Source organism: Peromyscus leucopus, chromosome 1 (genome assembly GCF_004664715.2).
Source record: "Peromyscus leucopus breed LL Stock chromosome 1, UCI_PerLeu_2.1, whole genome shotgun sequence".
Classification (NCBI taxonomy): Eukaryota; Metazoa; Chordata; class Mammalia; order Rodentia; family Cricetidae; genus Peromyscus; species Peromyscus leucopus.
The window spans coordinates 34171047-34193174 of record NC_051063.1 but is presented as its reverse complement, the minus strand read 5'-3'; the positions used below and the strand labels follow the sequence as shown (position 1 = coordinate 34193174).

General features: G+C 40.4%; 1 protein-coding gene across 5 annotated transcripts in view; it reads left to right on the top strand.

The window, feature by feature from the left end:
- Nucleotides 1-18935, top strand: part of Add3 (adducin 3) — a 107492-nt gene extending 88557 nt beyond the window's left edge. For 3 of the 5 annotated variants that reach the window (XM_028875052.2, XM_028875055.2, XM_028875053.2), the window contains exons 4-15: nt 2595-2746; nt 3649-3729; nt 4543-4692; nt 5920-6063; nt 6172-6270; nt 7596-7778; nt 8276-8533; nt 9913-10032; nt 10451-10537; nt 14093-14216; nt 15897-15992; nt 16765-17057. In XM_028875052.2, the coding sequence (XP_028730885.1) occupies nt 2595-2746; nt 3649-3729; nt 4543-4692; nt 5920-6063; nt 6172-6270; nt 7596-7778; nt 8276-8533; nt 9913-10032; nt 10451-10537; nt 14093-14216; nt 15897-15992; nt 16765-17057 (1787 nt within the window). Of the gene's footprint in view, nt 1-2594; nt 2747-3648; nt 3730-4542; nt 4693-5919; nt 6064-6171; nt 6271-7595; nt 7779-8275; nt 8534-9912; nt 10033-10450; nt 10538-14092; nt 14217-15896; nt 15993-16764 lie in introns of all 5 variants that reach the window. The other 2 variants (XM_028875051.2, XM_028875056.2) reach the window with 2 other exon arrangements.
- The last annotated feature ends 3193 nt before the right edge of the window (nt 18936-22128 follow it).

Here is a 22128-nt window from a genome sequence, read left to right as displayed (position 1 = left end):
ATTAATAGTGATGATGCGAATGAGTGCCAGGAAAGAAAAAGAAAGTCAGATCATTTAAGAACCATGAAAGAATCTCCAGGAGAGATGTAAATACCTGGATTAGTGCTTGTGGGTGTGTGAGGGAGGAAAACAAGAAGAACAGAGCCGAGAACCAAAGGGAGCTTAGTGGCAGGCCTGATGTGCTGGGGAGAGGCGAATGTGAGTCACCTTAGTGGTTGGGTTCTAGCTTCTGAGAAACAGTCTACCAGCAGAAACAGACATTCAAAGTTTGACTCTATAACAGTGGGCATTTGTACCAAGCCCACTGTTACAGGGACAAGGACTACACTGGCAAGATTCTTTTTCTCTTAGAGTTTGAAAATACACTAAATAAAGTTAATCAGACTATAGAGAATGCCATGCAGAGAATTACAGTATGGTTATATGCTGGAAGTGTCTGGGTAGTACAAAGGTAAGGTCATCAGAGACAACCTCTTTGTCTTACATGTCGTCATGTAATCTGATGCTTGAAGAGTAAGGTATGTGGTATGTCTTAAGATGGAAAGAAAATATCCAAGTCCCAGAACCTGGTAAAGGTGCCAAGTGGGGGGGGGTAAGTTTGGGCTCTTCAAGGAGCAGAAATAAAAATAGTAGCCTACTTGTTCTCTGAGGGACAAATAGAACAAAATTAGATAAAAGCACAGGCAATGTTGCTTAAATGTGATTGTAATGTGGCTGGAGGTCAGTTCTCATAGCCAGGTTTGGAAGTTTGAATCTTGTTCCTACTTGTGGGAAGACATTTTTAAACTGGAGAGTGATTTTTAAAGCCCCACTAGATTTTCTGTGCAAGAATGGACCTGAAGATTTCATAGGATCAATAAGAAAAGTAGGAAGGGCCAGAGTTTAGGATCCAGTTTGGCTTGAGACAACGAAAGACCTTCAACTTGTGGCCTGTTTGCTTTAAGGTGCTGAGCTGTGGCAGTCGAGGGCTCAGGAGAACATCTTGGCAGTAGGTACAGAGAAGTGCTGCCCCAGGAGCCTCCTCTGCACACGGCTCTCACGAGAAGGCGGAGGTGGGGTTAGGAGACAAGGGGAAATTTAAAAATTCTGAAGAAGGCTGGCAGGGGAAAGAACTAACAAGACTCTGCCCTCTGAGCGTCCTTTGGGGTTGTAGATGGCAAAGCATGGCAGCGGGAAAGCCATGTCCCAGAAGTGTCCACAAGTCAGGAAGTGGAAATGCACTAGTTTGGAAGATTCTTTTGTGGTGGTGTCAAAAAAGTGAAGTTACTTTGGGGGCGGAAAGAGAGCAAAGAATAAAATAATGGTGACTATAAGATTTCATATGGGCGGTGGTGGCGCACGCCTTTAATTCCAGCACTCAGGAGGCAGAGCCAGGCAGATCTCTGTGAGTTTGAGGCCAGCCTGGGCTACCAAGTGAGTTCCAGGAAAGGTACAAAGCTACACAGAGAAACCCTGTCTTGAAAAACCAAAAAAAATAAAAAATAAATAAAAAATAAAAAAATAAGATTTCATTAAAAATTAAAATATTTTAGCTGGGTGTGGTGGCACATGTGTTTAATCCCAGTACTCGGGAGGCAGAGGCAGGCAAATCTTAAGTTCTAGACTAGCCTGGTCTACATAGCAAGTTCCAGACCAGTCAAGGCTACAAAGTAAGACCCTGTCAAAGGAAAGTTAAATAATAAAAAGGAGTAAAGATGCTAAGAATTGAGCTTGTAGAAATTGTAATGTTGTCAACATTAAAGAAATAAAGAGAAGAGGAAGAAAAGTGAAAGAAAGTCAAGTCACTTTTGGACTTTAGATTCTGTATGTTACTCTGTCACAGGCCATTAGAAGTAGAACAGAGAAGGAGGAGGTACCTGGTCAGAGATGGCGATGACCTCACAAAGTGATACCAGAGAGAATATAACATGTTTTCATGGAAAGAAGTAAAGTAAGGCAGGAGCATAACAGAAGCCTGAGCTCAGGGAATGAACAGGTTGGAGGAAGGTGGGAGAAGAGAACTTATAAGTAGGAGGAAAGGGAGCCAGGAGTCAGCACAGAACCCTGGGCATGGGGACAAACTCTAGGAAGAAGGAGGGCACACTGCAAGGTCACCAGTGACTAGAAGCCGAAGCTGGCCACTGACTTGGTAACAGCTGACTTGGTACTTCGAAGAAGGCCGAAGCCAGACAGTTGTTTGCCTGCATTTGTTTCCATTTTAGATGTTCTTATATTTGAATATGCCAAGAGATATTAGACATCTTTCTTTTGATGCCTTTTCATTATAAGAAACAGATGTGTTTCTTAGTAGCAATTTTTACCTTTGAGGTCATTTGACCATCTTTTCCCAGTGATGTAACTTGGTTACCCTCTCACCGGTACTAGTTGAAATACACCTCACCGAGTAAGTCATCAGTGAAAATAACAACCCTTATTTTTGTTCTCAGTACACTTCTCTGGAAGGAGGTTGAACTAATAAACTGTTGTATGCACTGATAAATTTCAGATGGTTGTTTACAAAGCTGGAATTCACAAAGCATGGGCTACTTGCTGGGATCTAATTGTTAGGTTAAAGAATGGTTTGACTCAGATCTCTCACACTTTTTTCCACTTAGGTCTTGGCATGGTCACACCTATTAATGACCTTCCTGGTGCAGATACATCCTCATACGTGAAGGGAGAAAAGCTTACACGTTGCAAACTGGCCAGCCTGTACAGACTTACAGATTTATTTGGATGGGCACACCTGGCAAATACATACATCTCAGTGAGTTCTTTACTTTTGGTTCCTTTTTTCTAAAATTCCAACTAGATACCAACTATGACCTCTCATCTTTGCTTCAAAGTCCACTTTTCAGACTTAATGATAAATTAAGCCTCTTCTCCAAGGAAGAGACTAATTCCCCAGCTTTTCCTCTCCCCTCTCTCTCTCTCTCTCTCTCTCTCTCTCTCGCCTGTGAGGTTCCTTTGCAGTCCAGCTGTAGAGCCTGTCCAGGAAGAAGTCATGCAGATCATCCTTTTCCATGGTCTATAGCTGAACTTCAGTGGCATTAGGAAGCCCTTGGGACAGGGAAAGGAGAGGACGGAAGGTCTCCTCCCTGGTGGTTGGGATCTTTAAGTACACTTCTTATTCGCATACAGACAAGCACTGAAGGTTGGGAGCCACATGTGAGAGAGCATCAGATTCTTGTCTCTCTGAGCCTGAGTTGTAAGTGACAGAGTAGAGAAGAGGCTTCCAAAGGTGAGAGGGCATGGGAGGGGGAGAGGCTGTGCAGGAAGAAGGGCGAGAAGAGAACAGAGACCAATTCTCTTTGGAAAATGCCACAATGAAGCCTAATGCTTTGTAAGCTAATAAACTATCAATAAATAAATGCACTTTTCCTGTTCACTGCCATCTCTTTTCACTTTGCACACTTGGAGGGATGACACCGTTTGGAATAAAAAGCATGAACTACTGTGATGAAGTGGTAGGCACACAATCCTGCAGGTTACCACCAGTCCTGTTTCTTCTAGCTATTCTTTGGTTCCCCACTCTGTCTCTACCTTGATTCTTTCACAGGAGAAGGTTTTTCCCTCCAGACTCCTGTGCGTTGGAAACATAATCCTAGCCATATTTATGCTGTAAGTCCAAGTGCCTCAGAGTAAGTCCTTGTTTTCTCTTTCTTCCAGGTGCGAATAAGTAAGGAGCAAGACCATATTATAATAATTCCCAGAGGCCTCTCTTTTTCTGAAGCTACAGCCTCCACTTTGGTATTGTTCTCATTCCTCTGTTACTTTTTCTGGGTATCCTTGTTTTTAAGAAAAATTTTATAGAGTCCAGGAAAAATAGGATGGTTGACAACATTAATAAGTTGAGTTGTAATTACCTTACCTGATTTTTTTTTTTTTAAGACAGGAGTTTACTAGGTAGTCCTGGCTGGCCTCAAACTTACAGAGCCCTGCCTGCCTCTCCCTGCCAAATGTGGGATTAAAGGTGTGTGCCACCACACCAGGCCCTGCCTGTATTTTAAATAAAATATTCTAAATACTGTCCAACTGTATACATTGAAAAAAATTTTCCAAACAAGGTCAAAATATAGTCCACAGTTTGATTTAAACAGTTTAGTTGATGTGAAGATGGCCTCTACCCTGTATTTTGTTTTCTCTGTGATTGCATGCCCAGCTGCTACCATGAGCATGGAAGACAACTGGAATCACACTAGGCCTGGGTGCTGCCGTGTTAGCAAGTGGCACAATTCCAGCCGTTTGCAGCAAATGCTAGACTTTGTCCAAACCTCACATGAAGAGCTTGTTAGTCAGTTTCCTGGAATCTGTGCTTCTTGCTATCTAAATACATAGTACTTGTTTTAGAAATAAAATTTTATGGAACAAAGCTGTACCCTTTCTTCTACAAATTGTTTCTAGCTGTCTTTGTTCTGTATGATGAGTTCAGTTGTTGAAACAGAGGACCATAACATCTAAAACACTATCTGGGCAAACTTGCTACACCCTGGGTTAGCTGTGGGATATAGGTGAAATTTGGTACATATGTACAAATTAAACATATCCTTCTGATTTTTCCAGGTAAAAGTCAATATAATAGGAGAAGTGGTTGACCAGGGAAGTACCAATTTGAAAATCGACCATACAGGATTCAGTCCGCATGCTGCAATCTATTCAACACGTCCTGATGTGAAATGTGTGATACACATTCATACCCTTGCTACTGCAGCTGTAAGTTAGTCCTGTGCCCCAATCACAATGACTACAGAAAGTACTGTTTTCATGACTTTCCCAACATGGCACTTCATGCTACATCTTCTATCACACCCTGCAAACCCCTCTGCATTCCCAGAAAGCAAAAGGTTCTTGGAACCAAATGCTACCACTCTAGGAAACACTTGCAGAAATAAGTGTGGATTTAAAATTTAAGGAGTATAGTGTAGATGTAACCAACCGTCTTATTAAATAAGAAACACAGAACCAATGTAAAAGAGAAAGCCAAGAGGTCAGAGCTCTTAGCCGGGCGGTGGTGGCGCACGCCTTTAATCCCAGCACTCGGGAGGCAGAGCCAGGTGGATCTCTGTGAGTTCGAGGCCAGCCTGGGCTACCAAGTGAGTTCCAGGAAAGGCTCAAAGCTACACAGAGAAACCCTGTCTCGAAAAACCAAAAAAAAAAAAAAAAAAGAGGTCAGAGCTCAGAGCTAAAGTCTCACCCTTCCTCCTGCCGTGGTTCCAGCTTCCTGAAAGAGAGCTATTTCCCTGTGTGTAAGTCGTTTCATAGTCATTCTGCCTTCTCATTGGTTGTAAACCCAAACACGTGACTGCCTTGTCACTGTCTGTACAGCCCCCCAGGTCTTAAAGGCGTATGTCTCCAATGCTGGCTGTATCCCTGAACACACAGAGATCTATGGGATTAAAGGCATGCGCCACCACCGCCACACTCTGTCTATGGCTCTTTATTTATTAACATACAATCAAAATCACATTTCAGTACAATTAGAATACCACCACAGTGTAGGGCTGGAGAGATGCCTCAGTGGTTAAGAGTACTGGCTGCTCTTCCAAGGAACCTGGGTTCAGCACCCACATGGCAGCTCACCACTGTCTGTAACTCAAGTTCCAGGAGTTCTGACACCTTCACGTAGATACACATGCAGGCTAAACAACTATGCACATAAAATAAAAATAAATAATTAAAAACTTTAAAACTAAGCAGTTTAATAATTAGATCAATGAGGATTTGAGGGGAGAACATCTTTCATAATATTTGACATGCATTTGAATTTGTGTTGTATCCCTTTTAACTCCCTCCCTTTCTTTCTGGAAGAAGTAAAGAATTAGAGTGGGAGGTGGGCTGCACCATAGTGGTAAGCACCCCGTGCTTCCTGGGCAATCTAAGGAATCAAATCCCAATGAATGTGTATAATAACTAAATTGTAATCTTGGACCCCATCCATAGGTGTCCTCCATGAAGTGTGGGATCCTTCCAATTTCCCAAGAGTCTCTTATCCTGGGAGATGTAGCCTATTATGACTACCAGGGGTCACTTGATGAAGAGGAAGAAAGAATTGAACTTCAGAAAGTTCTGGGTCCAAGCTGTAAGGTATGGAGTGGTCTGTATCTAAGGGGTTTTTGTTGCTGCTGCTGCTGTTGCTCTTGGTAAAAACACTGAGCTGTGCAGTTAACCTGCTGCTCTGGGCCTCTGCTGTAGGTGCTGGTGCTCAGGAACCATGGCGTGGTGGCACTTGGCGAGACACTTGAGGAGGCTTTCCATTATATTTTTAATGTGCAGATGGCCTGTGAGATTCAGGTAGGAGCCGGTCGTTCCCTCTTTTTTATTGCTTTTCATTTGTCAGTTTAGTTGGGTTTTGTGTTTGTTTATTTTCAGAGCCATATTGGCCAGTGGCTTGTTTTATCTTTTGATAGACGTTCTACTCTATTTTGGTAACGAAGCTAGTCAACTCGGTTATCCTTTGAAGTAAAAAAAGGAAAAGAACTTAAATTTACATGCCAGCATCTGAGAGCCTGGCGAACATCATTTGCCCACAGTTTGTTTCCGCTCTAGTGATGGTGCTGACTAGAAACAGAGGCGCCTGCAAATCAAGAGCTGGCTGTGTTGTGTAAAAGCTAAGACTAAGGCCGGATGTTTTGTAAACTCATGCCGTTAGCACCCCTTCACCCTCTGTGTTGTAGCACACTGGATAGTGATTGACCACCTTCCTCAGAGATGCCGAGTGTGTGCAAAGGCTCTAGTATCCCTTCAAAGTCAAGCAGAGTCACAGAAGTAAATAACAGTTGTTGTCATTTGTTTCAAGGACCAGGAAAAAGAAAAGCCGTTTCTATAACTTGAGGAAACACAGTCTCTCTATGTAGCCAGTGCTAGCCTCAGACTTGACATCCTCCTGCCATAGTCTCCTAAAGTTAAAATTTCAGCAATGTGCTACCAGGCTCAGTCTTTGTCTACTAACTCTAAGTTGTCTTGACCAACTTCTCTGTTGCCATTAAGGCTCTTCTCAAGTGCTGTGAGAAGCTTAACTAAGACAAAGAGTGTCACCTTCTGCCTGAATGTCCTTAAGTGTGAACCACAGTATCTCCGTAGTCCTTCTCACGTACACCTTTTAACAAAAAATATTAGCTGCGGGCCTGAAGACATGGCTCAGTGGTTAAGAGCACTGACTGCTCTTCCAGAGGACTCGAGTTCAATTCCCAGTACCCACATGGCAGCTCACAACTGTCTGTAATTCCAGTTCCAGAGGACCCAATATCCATGGCAAAACACCAATGTACATAAAATAAAAATAAATAAATTAAAAAATATATATATTAGCTGCATAGCCATGGGAAATTGTTCAAGAAAAGGGCTTTAAAATTTAGCAAGAAAGCTCAATTACTTGAAATATGTTAAAATGTGGCTCCCCAGCTGAAGTATGGGAGTCCTGGAAGGCATTGTTCCTGATGGGTAGGAAAGGCTCTGCAGCTGCTGACTGCACAAGAGTATTAGTTTGTCTCTTATTTGTTATTAGCAGCTGACGCATCTTGTGAGCTGTTGCCAAATTGAAATTGTGACTTTGGGAAAGTTAGAGCCTTGTTACTGTCTTCACAATTTGCATCTCTGTATTTCTCCACTAATTACAGGTGCGGGCGATAGCAGGGGCAGGGGGAATAGACAATCTGCTCATCCTGGATCTTCAGAAGTATAAAGCTTTCACCCATGGTGTAGCTACGTCTGGAGGAGGTGGAGTAAATATGGGTTCCCATCAGAAATGGAAGGTTGGCGAGATTGAATTTGAAGGGCTGATGAGGACCCTGGATAATTTGGTAGGTGAAATTTGAACCTAGACTTGTGTTTCATGTCTGTGGATTCAAATGCAGTTGACTCCATTGCCCATTGGTTTTCGAACATACTTCTAACTTCTTCAGGACAAGAGTTTGAGCCTACAAAGGCACTACAGTGTAATTTAACCACATTTTTAAGAATCAGGGTCAGGAGACAGGTTATCTTTAGACCTAGGAAGAAGGACTCCCAGATCTGGTTTCCCAAAACCAATTTCATAGCAGGAAATGTTTCTGACATCAGGGTTGAAGTTAGTTAGCTCTGTCGGGCACAGTTGAGTAGAAGTTGGAGAGCCAGCTGTAGTCCGTTTCAAACTATCTAGAAATGGGCTCCATTTCAACGCCAGTGTTATATGGAGGCCATGTGCAGTTTATTTTCCTCCTGTCTTTCAACAGGGACTCTTTGAATCTTGTTTAAAGATGTAGCCTCCAAGTTTGTTAGAACAGGTCTGGTTGATTCAGTGTGGCTTTTCCTCTCCCAGGGCTACCGAACAGGCTATGCATACAGGCATCCTCTCATTCGAGAGAAGCCTCGGCACAAGAGTGATGTGGAAATCCCAGCAACTGTGACTGCTTTCTCCTTTGAGGACGATACTGTGCCTCTCTCCCCTCTCAAGTACATGGCACAGAGACAGCAGCGTGAAAAAACAAGATGGCTGAACTCTCCAAACACTTACATGAAAGTCAACGTGCCTGAGGAGTCTCGGAACGGGGAAACTAGTCCCAGGACCAAAATCACAGTATGGTGTCTCCATTCTGTATAGATTGCCTTCTCAGTGTTTTACCTAATTACTCAGGAATGTTCCACATCTGACTTATAGGAAAGTAGGAGGTACTGTAAAAATAATGCCACTGTCATTTATCAGGGATTATAGTCTTTCTTTCTTCTCCTAATACAAAGTGGATACTTTCTCCTTTTTTTAGATGAGAAAACCAAAAGAGGTTGACTCTTTCTTTCTGGTTAAATCAATTTGAGTTTGAATAACAACAGTGTCCTGAACCTTCTTCTTACCCACTCCATGACACTGCATGACACTGCTATATGGCTGATATTGCTCAGGACATTAAAACAGGAACACTTCCAACACCAAATCGTGCCATAATTGCATGAGTCAGTCTACAGTAGATACTTATTTTTTGGCATGACCTTATAGAGATTGAGTTATTTTATCTGTCTCAAATTTTTTGGTTCAGATTTGGCTTGGTTTTGGAGTACATACCATCAGACTTATTTGGGGTTAGGTGAAGAGAGAATGTCTTACTGTGTAGCCCTGGCTGGCCTGGAACTCACAGAGACCTGCCCACTCTGCCTTCTGAGTGCTGGGATTAAAGGTGTGCACCCCAACACCCAGCAGCTCCACCAAATATTCTTTAGCTATTAAAATTAGTTCAACCTGTCATCTAAATGAATAACATTCAATATGGAAATGTTTAGACATTTAATTCTAATTATCTAATTCAATTATCTCCAGGAAAAGATACATAATTAAACTCAAACATTTACCAGAATTCGTTTAATAATCAGAGCTTGCCAGTCAGCCACCACTGATCTTACTTAGCCTTCTCTCAGGATTAGATAGAGTGTAGAGTGAGTAAAAAGAATTCTAGAAGGTCCTCTAAACACTGTGTTTCCCATTATGCTACATGCTTCAGATTACTCACTAAAGCATTCTAATTCAAGTCTGTTCAATATCAGCCAAAACTAAAAGGCAAAAATCTAAAAAATTGTACCTTAAAGACATTGCTTGAGTCTTTCTATGACTTCTTGTCTGTTGTCACCTGATGAGATTCAGTGCAGTGGACAGAACTCTAAACAGCAGTTAATGCACAGTCATGCTGTCTGTCTGTCTGAAGTAGTTTCCACATCCTGCTTTCAGCTGTGAAAAGGAGAGAGCTTTAATTAGAAGTGTGATTAATTACTCGTGTGCACTGTAATGTCGTTTGCTTCCTCCAGAGTGAGTGTTTTGGGGAGGCTCTGACTAGCATGAGGTAGGAGTTAGCTACAAAGACGCTTCTTAGTAAAGTATGCCCCCTTGAGACTCTGTTGGGCTACTCAGTGTCTGATATTTCTTTAATGCAAAGCTTTCCTCTAGAAATAATTTTATTCTTTATTCTTTAGTGGATGAAAGCAGAGGACTCCTCTAAAGTTAGTAGTGGAACACCTATCAAAATTGAAGATCCCAATCAGTTTGTTCCTTTAAACACGAACCCAACTGAGGTGCTAGAAAAGAGAAATAAGGTAAGCCATGGCTCTGTGGCCAGAGAAGACATCTTTATCCTGTTCAGTGTAATTCACTAGGGATGGGATCTGATCACATGCTTAGAAGTGTGAAAACCTAAGAGTTAAATTCACGAGTTTTAGCTTGATCGGATACCTCCAGCTCTGTGCTAGTCATCAGTGAACAGGCTCTATGAGAAAGGAATAGTCAACATGTTTCTGCTTTAAAGTCCTTCATAGCAATGGGAAGTACAATTCTCTCACAGCGTAACACAGTAGGAAACTAAAAGCCAAGAGGGTGGAGATAAAAGGGGCCTTACTTCATGGAGGTGAAAATCAAAGAGACTCTTCCTTGGGAGTGTCAAACAGTAGCTTTTAGGAAAAGAGGAGGCAGAGGTCATCTGCATGGTGACCCCAAGAACTTACTGTTTCCATTCAGATTCGGGAACAGAATCGATATGATCTGAAAACAGCAGGACCACAGTCTCAACTGCTCGCAGGAATTGTTGTGGACAAGCCACCTTCTGTAAGTCTGGGGCATTGTATCTTGGGTTTTGATCTGCCACATAGATTCTTTGCTTTTTTTTTTTTTTTTAACTGAGGTTGCTAAAAGTAAAAATGTAAAAGTCAAAAGAATCCATCTCATCCCCAGTTTCCAGAGGCAAAGACTGACTGTTCCTTCAATTTCCAGAGGCAAAGACTGATTGTTCCTTCAGTTGCTTCAAGCACTTGCCTTCATGTTTTTAAATAACATCTTTATGCTCCAGCTCTACACACCTGTAATTCTGATTTTGGAGGACAAGAAAGGAGGATTGCAAGTGTGAGGAGAGCCTGGACAGCATAGCATGACACCCATCTAAAATACACTTTTTTTTAATCTGCTTTTTCTTGGTTTATTAGATTTAAATCTTGACTCATTTTATCAGGATAACTTTTTATGGGATAACAAGTATTTATTTCTCACTTAAAGAGAAAAGGTACTGCCATTTATATTATAGGAAGCTATAAATTATGATTTCCAATTTCAGAGATTAGAAAATGTGGGGGAAAGTTCATCTTAGAGGTAAGAGCAGTGGTGACCCTTTTATGGATGAACATTTAGTTCAACCTGTTTACAAAATGCTTCCAGTCCTTCCACCAGCCCCCTAGGAGGTGTGTCATATTTGGTGTTTGTTTGTTAATAAATCAGCTTCCGGGGTTTATGGTTGTTATGTGTTTGCTATTGACCAGGTGGGTCTCCCATGTGCATTCTTTCCTTTCTCACACAGCCAGCTCCCAGCCTTAAGTTAGTAATTGCTTTTCTTTCATGTTAGCATGGTGCTCAGGGTACATTGCCATAGCTCTCCCCAGACCTTTTCACTTGACCCTCAAAACCACCCACAAAAGAGACTGCAAATGAATAACCTTAGTGATGTAGCTTAAAATGAAAATAAGCCAACTCCAAATTTAGTAAGAGAAAAGAATAAAGATCAAAATGGAAACTATACATACATCCGTAGGTAGGTAGGTAGGTAGGTAGGTAGGCAGGCAGGCAGGCAGGCAGGTAGGTAGGTAGGTAGGTAGGTGGGTGGGTGGGTAGCTGCTAGAGGCCATACTAAACAAATGAGAAAGAAGACATAATGAAATTAGAGTTGAAAAGTGGGATATTAAAATTCAGACAATCATTAGGGAGTACTCTGAAAATTTACATTCTAATAAGTTGGGAAATATAAAAGAAATTGATGAATTTCTACATACCTATGACTTACCAAAATTGGGCCAAGAAGTTAAAAAAAAAAAAAAAAAAAAAAAAAACCTCAACAGATCAGTACCAAGCATCTGTTACAGAGGTGTCTGTTGTGCGCCACGAGGAAGGAGAGCAACAATACTTAAGGGTTCCCAAGTCTCTAGTAATCACCTAATTGGGGTCGCAGATAGGTCAGAGCTGCAGGACAGGACTCGAGAGCCGCGGTGCCAAGTTACAGTTACATTGTCACCACGCAGGATTCAGGGATTGGGGCTTTCCTTAACTGTTCCATCATTGTCAGCCAACACAGAATGTCCAGCCGGTTAGATTCATCTGTTCCTTGTGTTGTTAGATTTTGTTGTTAGGAACAGGCATTATGCTTTGGGGATTGTTTCCTAGGGAGGAAGTTGGTTCGATTCTGGACAGTCCCCCTGGGAACTTGGACTTTGTTTCACCCTACAGGTAAAATGGAGTCTGAAGTCAAAATGTCTCTGCTTAGGCCAAGGTACTTTTGTCTGCTCCCTTCAAAACAAGACCAAAGCAGTAACAGTGTCCCAGCAAAGAAAACCCTTGGGCTGGACAGTCACTATTGAATTCTGTCATACTTTTGAAGAAGAGTACCATTGTTCCTTAAACTACTAGCTCATAAAATAGAAAAGGAACACTTTCACTCATTCTACATAAACAGTAATACCTTGATTCCAAAACCAGATAAAGATACAGTGGGGGGAGGGGGAAGCTGTAGGCCAGTTTTCTTAATGAACACAGATGCAGAAATCCTCGGTAAAATATTTGCAGATAAAATTCAAGAACACATTGAAACATCACACACCAGGATCAAGTTGGTTTCATTCTAGGAGGAGAAAAGGAAGGAAGGGTTGGGAGTATTACAATGCGTGACTCCAATTTATTCCACAGAGCCAGAGTAAAAAAAAAACAACTGGCAGTGACGGACAACCCTGCATGTAAATCAGCAGGGTACAACAGAGAACCCGAAAGAATCCCACAGCTATATCCAAATGACTTGACAAAGTGCCAGAGACATATAGGAACTGCCCGTCCACTTGTAAAGGGCCAAAACCAGGTCCTGCTTCTCACCCTGCACAGAACTCAATGCAAAATGTATCAAAGACCTTAATCAGAAGCTGGAGTTCTGACACTGCTGTGAAAAACATCCTGGGGAAGGAACCTGGAGAGCTAGGTAGCAACTTTATGAAAGGAACTCCAGTTAGATGCAGAACTAAGCAGGAGTTGATAGCCGTGACATGACAAAGTTTAAAGTGTCTACACAGCACTGGGGAGCAACAGCAAAGAGAAGGGAAGAAATCTTTGCTCGCTATTCTTCTGACAAGTGATTAGTACTGAGAAGACATAAAGAACTCAAAAAGCTAAGCACCCAGACAACAAATAAGCTGATCCATAAATGCAACAGAATAACTACATGGAAAAAAAAAAAAGTTCACTATCTTTAGCCATTAGAAAAAGTGCAAGAAAACTAAAATTCACCTGAAGTACAAAAGACCCCAAATTGTCCAAGTAACCCTGAGCAAAACCATACACATAGGAAGACTGAAACTAGATCCTGCCCTCATCTTGGACAAAGTTGCCTCAGAATGGGTCATAGGCCTTGGAGTAAGATCTGAAACTTTGGAACTTATAGAGCTCTTCAAAACTTAGAGTTTATTAAAATGACTGTTTGGCAAAATTACTTCAGGTGAGGAAATTTCATACCATGAGTAAAATTCCAAAGCTCCTCTGGAATTTTTCCATATACGTGATCATATTCATGTCCCATTATTTTTGCTTATCCTCTCCCCAGCCCCATTCCTCTTCTCAAATAGCCACCTTCCTGTTTTCATGATCCCTTTACATTCCAGATTTCACATATGAGAGATAACTTGATGATATGCATCCTTTTGGATCTGTCATGTTTTCACTTAACATGATGATCTCTGGTCACAACCATTTTCCTGCAATAATCTGATTTTGTTATTCTTTGTGGCTAAATAATAATACTCCTTTGTGTATATGTACACTTTCTTTGCCTACTTATCTGTTCCCATGTATCTCTATTATATATTGACTGGCTGCTTCAGGGAATTATATAGTTGGATCATATGGTAGTTCTGTTTATAATCTGATCAGAGTATTTTAAAAGTTAAAAATCATGTTGCTTTGTCATTTCTTACAATTACTATGAAGTGGGTAATCACAAGCATTTATTTGGGAGTGTGTGTGTGTGTGTGTGTGTGTGTGTGTGTGTGTGTGTGTGTGTAAATAGGTAGATAAAGATATGAAAGATATGCAAAGCATTTGATAATGAATCAAAGTTGTTGGGGTTTTTTTCTTTGTAAGACCATGCAATTCGAAGATGACGATCAGGGCCCACCAGCTCCTCCTAACCCATTCAGTCATCTCACGGAAGGAGAACTTGAAGAATATACGAAGACAATCGAAAGAAAGCAACGAGGCCTGGACGGTCAGTTCCTCTTAGGTTAGGTCTGGAATCACCACACTGATAACATAGAGCACCCAAGCTGGATGACAGATCAGTCAGAGCTTTTGCATTCTATTGTAGCTCATCTGCTCTAGTCCTTTCTGGGTGCAGGTGAGGCTAAAATGCAGAAAAGCACTCCTACTTGTTCAGACAGAGAAACCTGCTCTTCTCAGAAAGCAGTCTGAACATGGGCCATGTTACCTTCAGTTTAGAACACCAAGGCCCAGAGGAACAGAGGCTTTCTAGACAAAGTAAAGACAGCTCTTGCTTAGACCATTGCATGGTATGTGGATTGTTCATCACAGATTCTCAAGGACATGACTGTGATGCTTTGTGAGATCTCTGTTCCTGGTGTCAGGGTACCAGGAGAAGCATTTCCACATCAACATTTAGCATATACTGCTGGGAATTTGAAGTTACTTTCTTAGGGCCCATGGGTGCTCTACTGCATTGAGTTTCCCTGACTTTGGAAGTCTTTGGAAGTTTATAAGTGGGTAGTTAAGAACTGGTAGTGAAGAGCCAAGTATAGAGGCATATGCCTGTAATCCCAGCACCAGAGGCTGAGGCAAGAGGATTGTTAATGGAAGACTAGCCTAGGCTAAATAGGGAAATTTTGTCTCAAAAAAGTAAATAAATTACTAATGAAAAAGCCCTAGCAGTTGAGTCCTAGCTCTGCTTTGCTCTAGAGTAAGAGATTGATCTTAGCAGGGTTTCTCAGGGCTGGGTCTTTAAGCCACCTGAAAAATAGACAATGAATTATGTATGAAGTCATCTGGGCATGCAGGAATCAGGGTAGAAAATTACAAGTCTGATCCAGTAAGAGACCCTGCATTGGCTCATCTACAGTGCCCATTTAGCATTTCTGCCAAAGCAAAGCAGAAGCCAATGATAAAAGAAGTGTCTGTGTGGCCAAGTTCCAGACAGCCAGGGCTGGGGCAAGGGGTGGGGGTCTCTATGTTAAATACTATGGGTTACCTGATAGCTAATGGCTAGTCTCTCGACCATCCAAGAAACCATTTTTATCAGTGTATTCACTTGATCACAAAAGCAACTCACCCTACTCATTAACATACTTACAGCAAATTTTTCTCAATGGCATATTTAACTGTTTGTTCTAACATAAGACAGAAACATTTTATTATAGTTTATAAAATGTCCCTGTTTAATCTCTTATTTTTGAAAGCCTAAAGATGCCAGGTAATAAATATACTCTAGACATCACTTTTTGTATATAACTTTGTAAGTAATTTCCTTTACATTCCTGCATTAGCTCACTAATACTCTCTAACAGGAATCACTAACTGGAAATGGTTAGAAACTCATTAATGTGGCAACACTGTAACTCTTCTCATCTGCCTATGTAGATTTCGGTTTCCCATACTAGCAAAAGCTAAATGCATATGTTTTCTTTGTCTGGGCTGACAATATCCATGCTTCTTTTAACCCAGTATGAAAAATTACAGTTCATGGCCAAAAGTTTTAACACATTAATCTCCTCAGAATCATAGTCACTGACATGTGGGATAGCTCTTAGCATGCTCAGCTCATAGCTGAAGAACTTAGCGCCTCTGTGAGCAGGCATTGGATGTGCACACTAACCTCTGAAACCGTAAGCTTCCTTGTTTGTTTGCATGGCTTTTAACTGAACATCTTATTCAACAGACGCTGAGCAGGACTCACTCTCAGATGACGCTGCATCTGTTTCACAAATTCAGTCTCAAACTCAATCACCGCAAAATGTCCCTGAAAAATTAGAAGGTATTCAATGTAATTTCCCATAGCCTTCACATCGTAAGAATCTTGTCGATTGTGCCCATGTAAGAAATTGAACGCTTGTTCACAGTAACTTTGCCAGGGTTTTACTGAATTCTCCCAGAATGTTACACATTTATGAAATGGGATGCTACTTTTATTCATCATTTATATTGATTCACTTTTGCCTGCCTTGGGCTAACCCATAATTTTTAAGAATTTGTGGAATTAGCCGGGCAGTGGTGGTGCACACCTTTAATCCCAGCACTCGGGAGGCAGAGCCAGGTGGATCACTGTGAGTTCGAGGCCAGCCTGGGCTACAGAGTGAGCTCCAGGAAAGGCGCAAAGCTACACAGAGAAACCCTGTCTCAAAAAAACAAAAAAAAAGGATTTGTGGAATTAAAATTGACTTGTCATGTCATACATCTTCTAACCAATAGCATGAAGTTCTTTACAGTTTTAAATGTCAAATGACCCTCAAACTAGAGAAAAATGTGTTGTCATCTTCATTTATAATGATTTCATTTACAGTGAAATGACATGACATCAAACTACAGTCATCTTTGACTCCTTTAATGCCTGTGTTCTCCTCCCTCTGTATCACTTAAGAAACTTAGCTTCATGCTAATAGATAGATACATAGGTTATTAAAATAATAATCTGTCCTCATTAAAATTAAGGCAATGCCTCAGTACATTACTAAAACTTCTGTTTTGAGAACTAAACAGAAATATTGACTGTGTAAATCATAATCCCCCTAAACCTTCCCCTTTTGTAGAAAACCACGAGCTATTTTCCAAGAGCTTCACCTCCATGGATGTGCCGGTCATGATTGTGAACGGCAAGGATGAGATGCATGATGTTGAAGATGAGCTTGCTCAGCGCGTCAGTAGGTTAACTACGAGCATGACCATAGAGAACATCGAGATCACCATTAAGTCTCCAGAAAGGACTGAAGAGGTCCTGTCACCTGATGGCTCACCCTCAAAGTCACCGTCCAAGAAAAAGAAGAAGTTCCGCACGCCTTCTTTTCTCAAAAAGAGCAAAAAAAAGGAAAAAGTTGAGGCATAAGTAGTCTTTTTGTAATTTGTATATTACAATGTGACATTGCACAATTAAATACCACATTTTAGTTCATTGTTAATATACAGTGGTAGATTGGATTGGGGGTATGTAGCAAACTGGACTTTAAAAACTGGAAAGAAGTTTTACTAAAAGAAAAACATTATGGAAAACTTTTAAATTCATCTCTTTTTATATGTCCAAAAATGGCTTTGAACTTTTAAACAGTTGCTAGTTTTACTTAGCACTACCCTCACAAAGTATTATTGCTGTTAATCACTAACAGACACCTGTCTGTTACTTCAGGCCTTCTCCACCATTTCTGCTGGAAAGAAATTGCCAGTGAACAAGTGAGAATTTTGCCTTCTCAACAGCTGCCTCACTTGCTAATCAGACTGTGATTTTGTCATGGTTATTGACTGTGTCTTTTGGGTCCCCATTGTTACAATGGGCATTAATGGAATGCTTTCAAAGCTTCTACAATAAGAATCTGTAGCATTAGTATACACTGGCACATAATTTTTTTAGATGTTTTAAGAAAAGATTTGTTTGGAATTTTACTCATTGTATGAAATTCCCTCACCTGAAGTAACTATTTGCCAAAAAAGTCATTTTAATAAACTATAATTTTTGAAGAACTTCCTTTTTTATTAGTTTAGAAAGCCCCTTATTTTTCATAGAGGGGATTTTGTATACATAACATGAGTTATTTAGTTTAACTCTGGCAAAAACAATTTTTGTATGTTGAAACATTTGTATCCCTTCAGTATAAGGTGTCATGTGCATCTACCAATCAGTTGGCAGTAGAGCATCCCTCAGGCTGCTTGATACCCAGTGTAGTTCAAGAGTCCAGGGACATGGCATCCAAAGGGCATAGAAAGGTCTAGATTCTTATTTGAACCGTATAATGTATTTTTCTCTTAGTATTGCTGACGGCTGAAGAGTATCTCCTAAGGAACCAAATGAAAAGGTTGAAAGGGGAAGGGGAAGTAAGGGAAAGGATGGGAAGGAAGAGTCTACTTGGATGATGACGTATATCCACAATGAAATACATAGTTTGGTTTATTGAAAATCAGTCCCAAATTTCTAAAATTCTGTTTCTCTGCCAAAATCAGTCTTGGTTGGTATTTGAGTTATAAAGAGATTAAAACGTATGTACATACGTATGTACTTTTAGAGGACAGCACTAGAACCAATCAGCAGGTCTAATCCCACCAGCAAGAAAACTACCACTTCTTGATTTTTGCAAACTTAAAAATTCTTTTAACTTTCTACTGTAAATACAAATTTAAACCTAGGTTTAATATAGTTTTCTCCATTTTCCCAAGTGATGTCACAGATCAATGTAAATGGATGTTCCAAACTACTCAGTGAGTACACATAATAAAGGCGTCCTGGGGGGTGAGTTGGCATGCGGAAGTTACATTGACCACAGTGTTCTCTGGGCCGGTTCTGTCTGACTGTGAGCTGATGCAAACTTGAAACAGAGCCTGCAAATGTCATTTTAGATCTCACTAACTACTGGAGTCTGTTCATCTCGTAGTGGAAACTCTGAGTTGCTGAACTATGTATCTGAGGACTGTTTTATGTTCTACACCATTTTTGTTGTATTACAACATATGTAGACACAGTAACCTGTGAACTATCCTTTTCCATAACTTTTAAAGAATATATATATCTAAATGAATGCAATGTGCATAAATATTTTTTAAACACAACAGTAAACTATTGCACCTTTTGCTAATGCTTCTATTTACTTGCTTTGGCATAATGAATGAGCCAGTGAACTCAGTGTCCTGTGGAGAAATGTGTAAAAGTTATCTGATATTGCTCTTAGATGTTATGCTAATTAATGTTAAATCACAAATAAACAGTATTTTAAATATATGCATTTGGTATAATGAAGTTTCCATTCAGGAATGATTTCTTAGTTTATACATTGTGGTCTGCCAAGTTTTATGTAAAACAGTGGAACTATTAGATTGTCTTCTGAGTAAGGAGGTCTCTGATAAATCCGTTTTCAATTTAGTTCAACATTCATATATATAGATGGGCTTAGTAGCACATGCCATTAATCCCAGTAGTCAGGGGGCAGAGGCAGGTGGATCTCTGTGAGTTCTAGGACAGCCAAGGCTTCAATAGCAAGACTTTCTCTTAGAAAAAACAAAAACAAAAAAATGTCACATGCATATATGTATCAAGTATCACACATATTTACATATGTATGTATATATGTGTGTATTTATATGCATGTGTGTGTGTGTGTATATATATATATATATAGAGAGAGAGAGAGAGAGAGAGAGTGTGTGTGTGTGTGTGTGTGTGTGTGTGTGTGTGTGTGTGTGTGTAGAAAACCTTTTTGTCCTGGCCGGGTGTGGCGGCCTGAGAATGCTGCTAGGGTAGAAGATGTAAGCTGTGCACTGGCTCACATTACAACCCTGAAACAACAGTGGAAGGAGAAGAGCAGGAAAAAGGAAATTCACTGTTTTAGCCAAAAAAATAAAAATAAAAATAAGGTTGTAATTTTTCATTCCCTTCTAGTTCTTGCTCAATTATGTCTGTATTATGTCTGTATTTCCTATAGGTTGATAATCATAGCACGAATATCATTTCTATCCTGTTTTTTTCTACTTAGAATAGCCCGCCCTAGAAACACCTGTAATCCCAGCACTTGGGAGATGAAGGCGCCAGGAGTTCAGGCCTTAGATGTAGGAGACCCTGTCTACAAAGAGGAAAACACAGTCTTACAGGTTTTCAACCAAGTCCCTCACGTGGATAATTTATTTTCAGTTTTCCTTACTTTGTCCTAGAAATGGAGTACAAGAGGGAAAAAATGTGTTAATTGAAGGTTATGGTTAATCAAAGATTGATAGTCTTGGTTACCTCGGCTTGTAAATAACTCAGTGGTGGAAAACAGTGTTTCAGAACAAAAGTCTCCTTACCCCTGGTTCTCACCTGAGTGAGCGTAGATTAGAAAATGATTGTGTCTTTAAGTTAATATTTCATCATGTCTCGTAACATTATCTTTTTTAATGGGCAGAAAACCCATAAAAGTAAATGAGCTATTTTTAAACTCACGTACATATGCAAATGATCTTGGCCAAACTATCATTTTAAAGAGCCGTTTTCTTTGTGGCCACTAGGGGGTGTGACTACCTAACAATCCAGTTTCCAGTTCTGGCACTCTACTTTTTTCTTAGACTGTAAATACCATGTTTGTTGTGAGGAACTTGGATGCCATTTCTTTTGTTGCTTATTCTCGCGAGACTGGCCCTCAGCTCTGTTTTAGCAGGTCCTAGTTCACCAAGGCCGATGTTACCCGCAGTGGTTGTAATGCCTGGGGAGATAGAGAACACGTCAACCATAACAGGAGTGACTGCCTACAGGTCTCATACTTGTGACAATACAGTGACTTCCTTCTTTTTACTAAGGAAGTAGTTGATAATACCTGCTGTTTTATGTCTCTGAATACCAAAGATTATGCTAAGTGCTTTTCACATATTAGCACACTTGACCCTCTCCGCACCAGCCCAATAAAGTAGAAGGTATTACCCTCATTTTGTGGGTGTTAAAATGAAGGTTTGTGGCAGACAGACCTGGTGTATTGACCATAGATTCAGACCACAGGATTACTAGTGGCACCTTTGTGCTGACTTCAGTGCAGCTCTAGTGTGTTTGTTCTGTGTTGCTATGTTCTGTTCTTACAGAGAGCCAAGTCCCCCCACAGTGAACTAGTTTTTAGGTATATTTAGATAAAACACTGACTTTTGATTTGAAAGAATTTCTCCTCCCCAAGTCACCTCAGAATGAAGAACTGGGTGGGAAGTAGAGATGAGCAGTGGTGATGGTGTCTGCATGAAGAATTGTCTCTTGAATCCGTGTGTCCTTCTGACTGGGGGAGTCGGGAGACAGTCAAAGGCAGTTTTAAAAACCTGCAGAGATAGCTTGGTCCAGATATAAATTTCAAGATGAAGTGAGCTACTTATTAAAGTGAATATTGAGATGGTCCTTCTTGGGTAGAAAAACATGCTGGAGTTGAGAATGATTAACTTTTGAGGAGCTTTTAGTAGAAAAAAGTGGTAAACTTGGTTTCCAAAGGGGATTCATTGCTAGAAGATGACTATAAGGAGGCAATACTGAGTCTATATTTAGTTAAGGAAACTTCATTTAATTTTTTTTTTTAATTTTGGCTTGAAACTTGATGAGTATGCATCACGAGGTACAATCTAAAGTTGAGGGAAGTTTATAACTATCAGATTGTGTCCTGTGGTCCTTAGAGCGAGGTTATCAATTCTTCAGAGAGATTATAAGAAAGGGGACTAAGTCAGAATTCAAGAAGGGGTCTTCCACATTTGTGTCTCTTGCTTTCCTACCATAACATGGGCTTTCTTGGACCCCTATGGGAACATAACTCAGGATTAGGTAAATTCTATGTTCCTACAAACTAGTATTTAGTATTTAAAAATAGGGATGAGTAAAGGACATGTATTACAAGACCAAGCTTGAATGTTATTTATCAATCACTCTTTTCTTAACATTTAAAGTTATTGGGGGCTGGAGGGGTGACTGCTGTTTGGAGAGTCAGGGGCCTGGGTCCCATGACTTCAATCTATGATTCCACAGATCCAATGCCTTCTTCTGACTTTCGAAGGCACCGGGACATGTACACAGACATGCATGCAAGCAAAACATTCATAAACATAAAAAATTTTTAGTTAAAAGAAGAAACTTTAAAATGTTTGTAAGCTATTAGGTTATCCTTGAGAGTTGTTTAAATATTCTCTCAAGTTAATCATGGTGAGGTTTTCTTTCCACATGGAACTTAAATTTTTAAATGTCACTTGTGATTCAGATGACAAATGCACGTTTTGTTATTCCTTATGCCTAGCAGGGGAAAAGATAAAGATCTATCCAGTCCACAGTTGTTTTTAAAACCCAAAGAATTTCTGTTGGGAAAGGCTTGCCACCAAAACTTTTGCTTCTAGGTTTTATCCCTACACACTGCAGGTTTTGTCCTCCGGAACCAGCCTTGACCTTGGTTCTGAGGGTAGGGAAATTCCTTATTTTCAGTCTCATG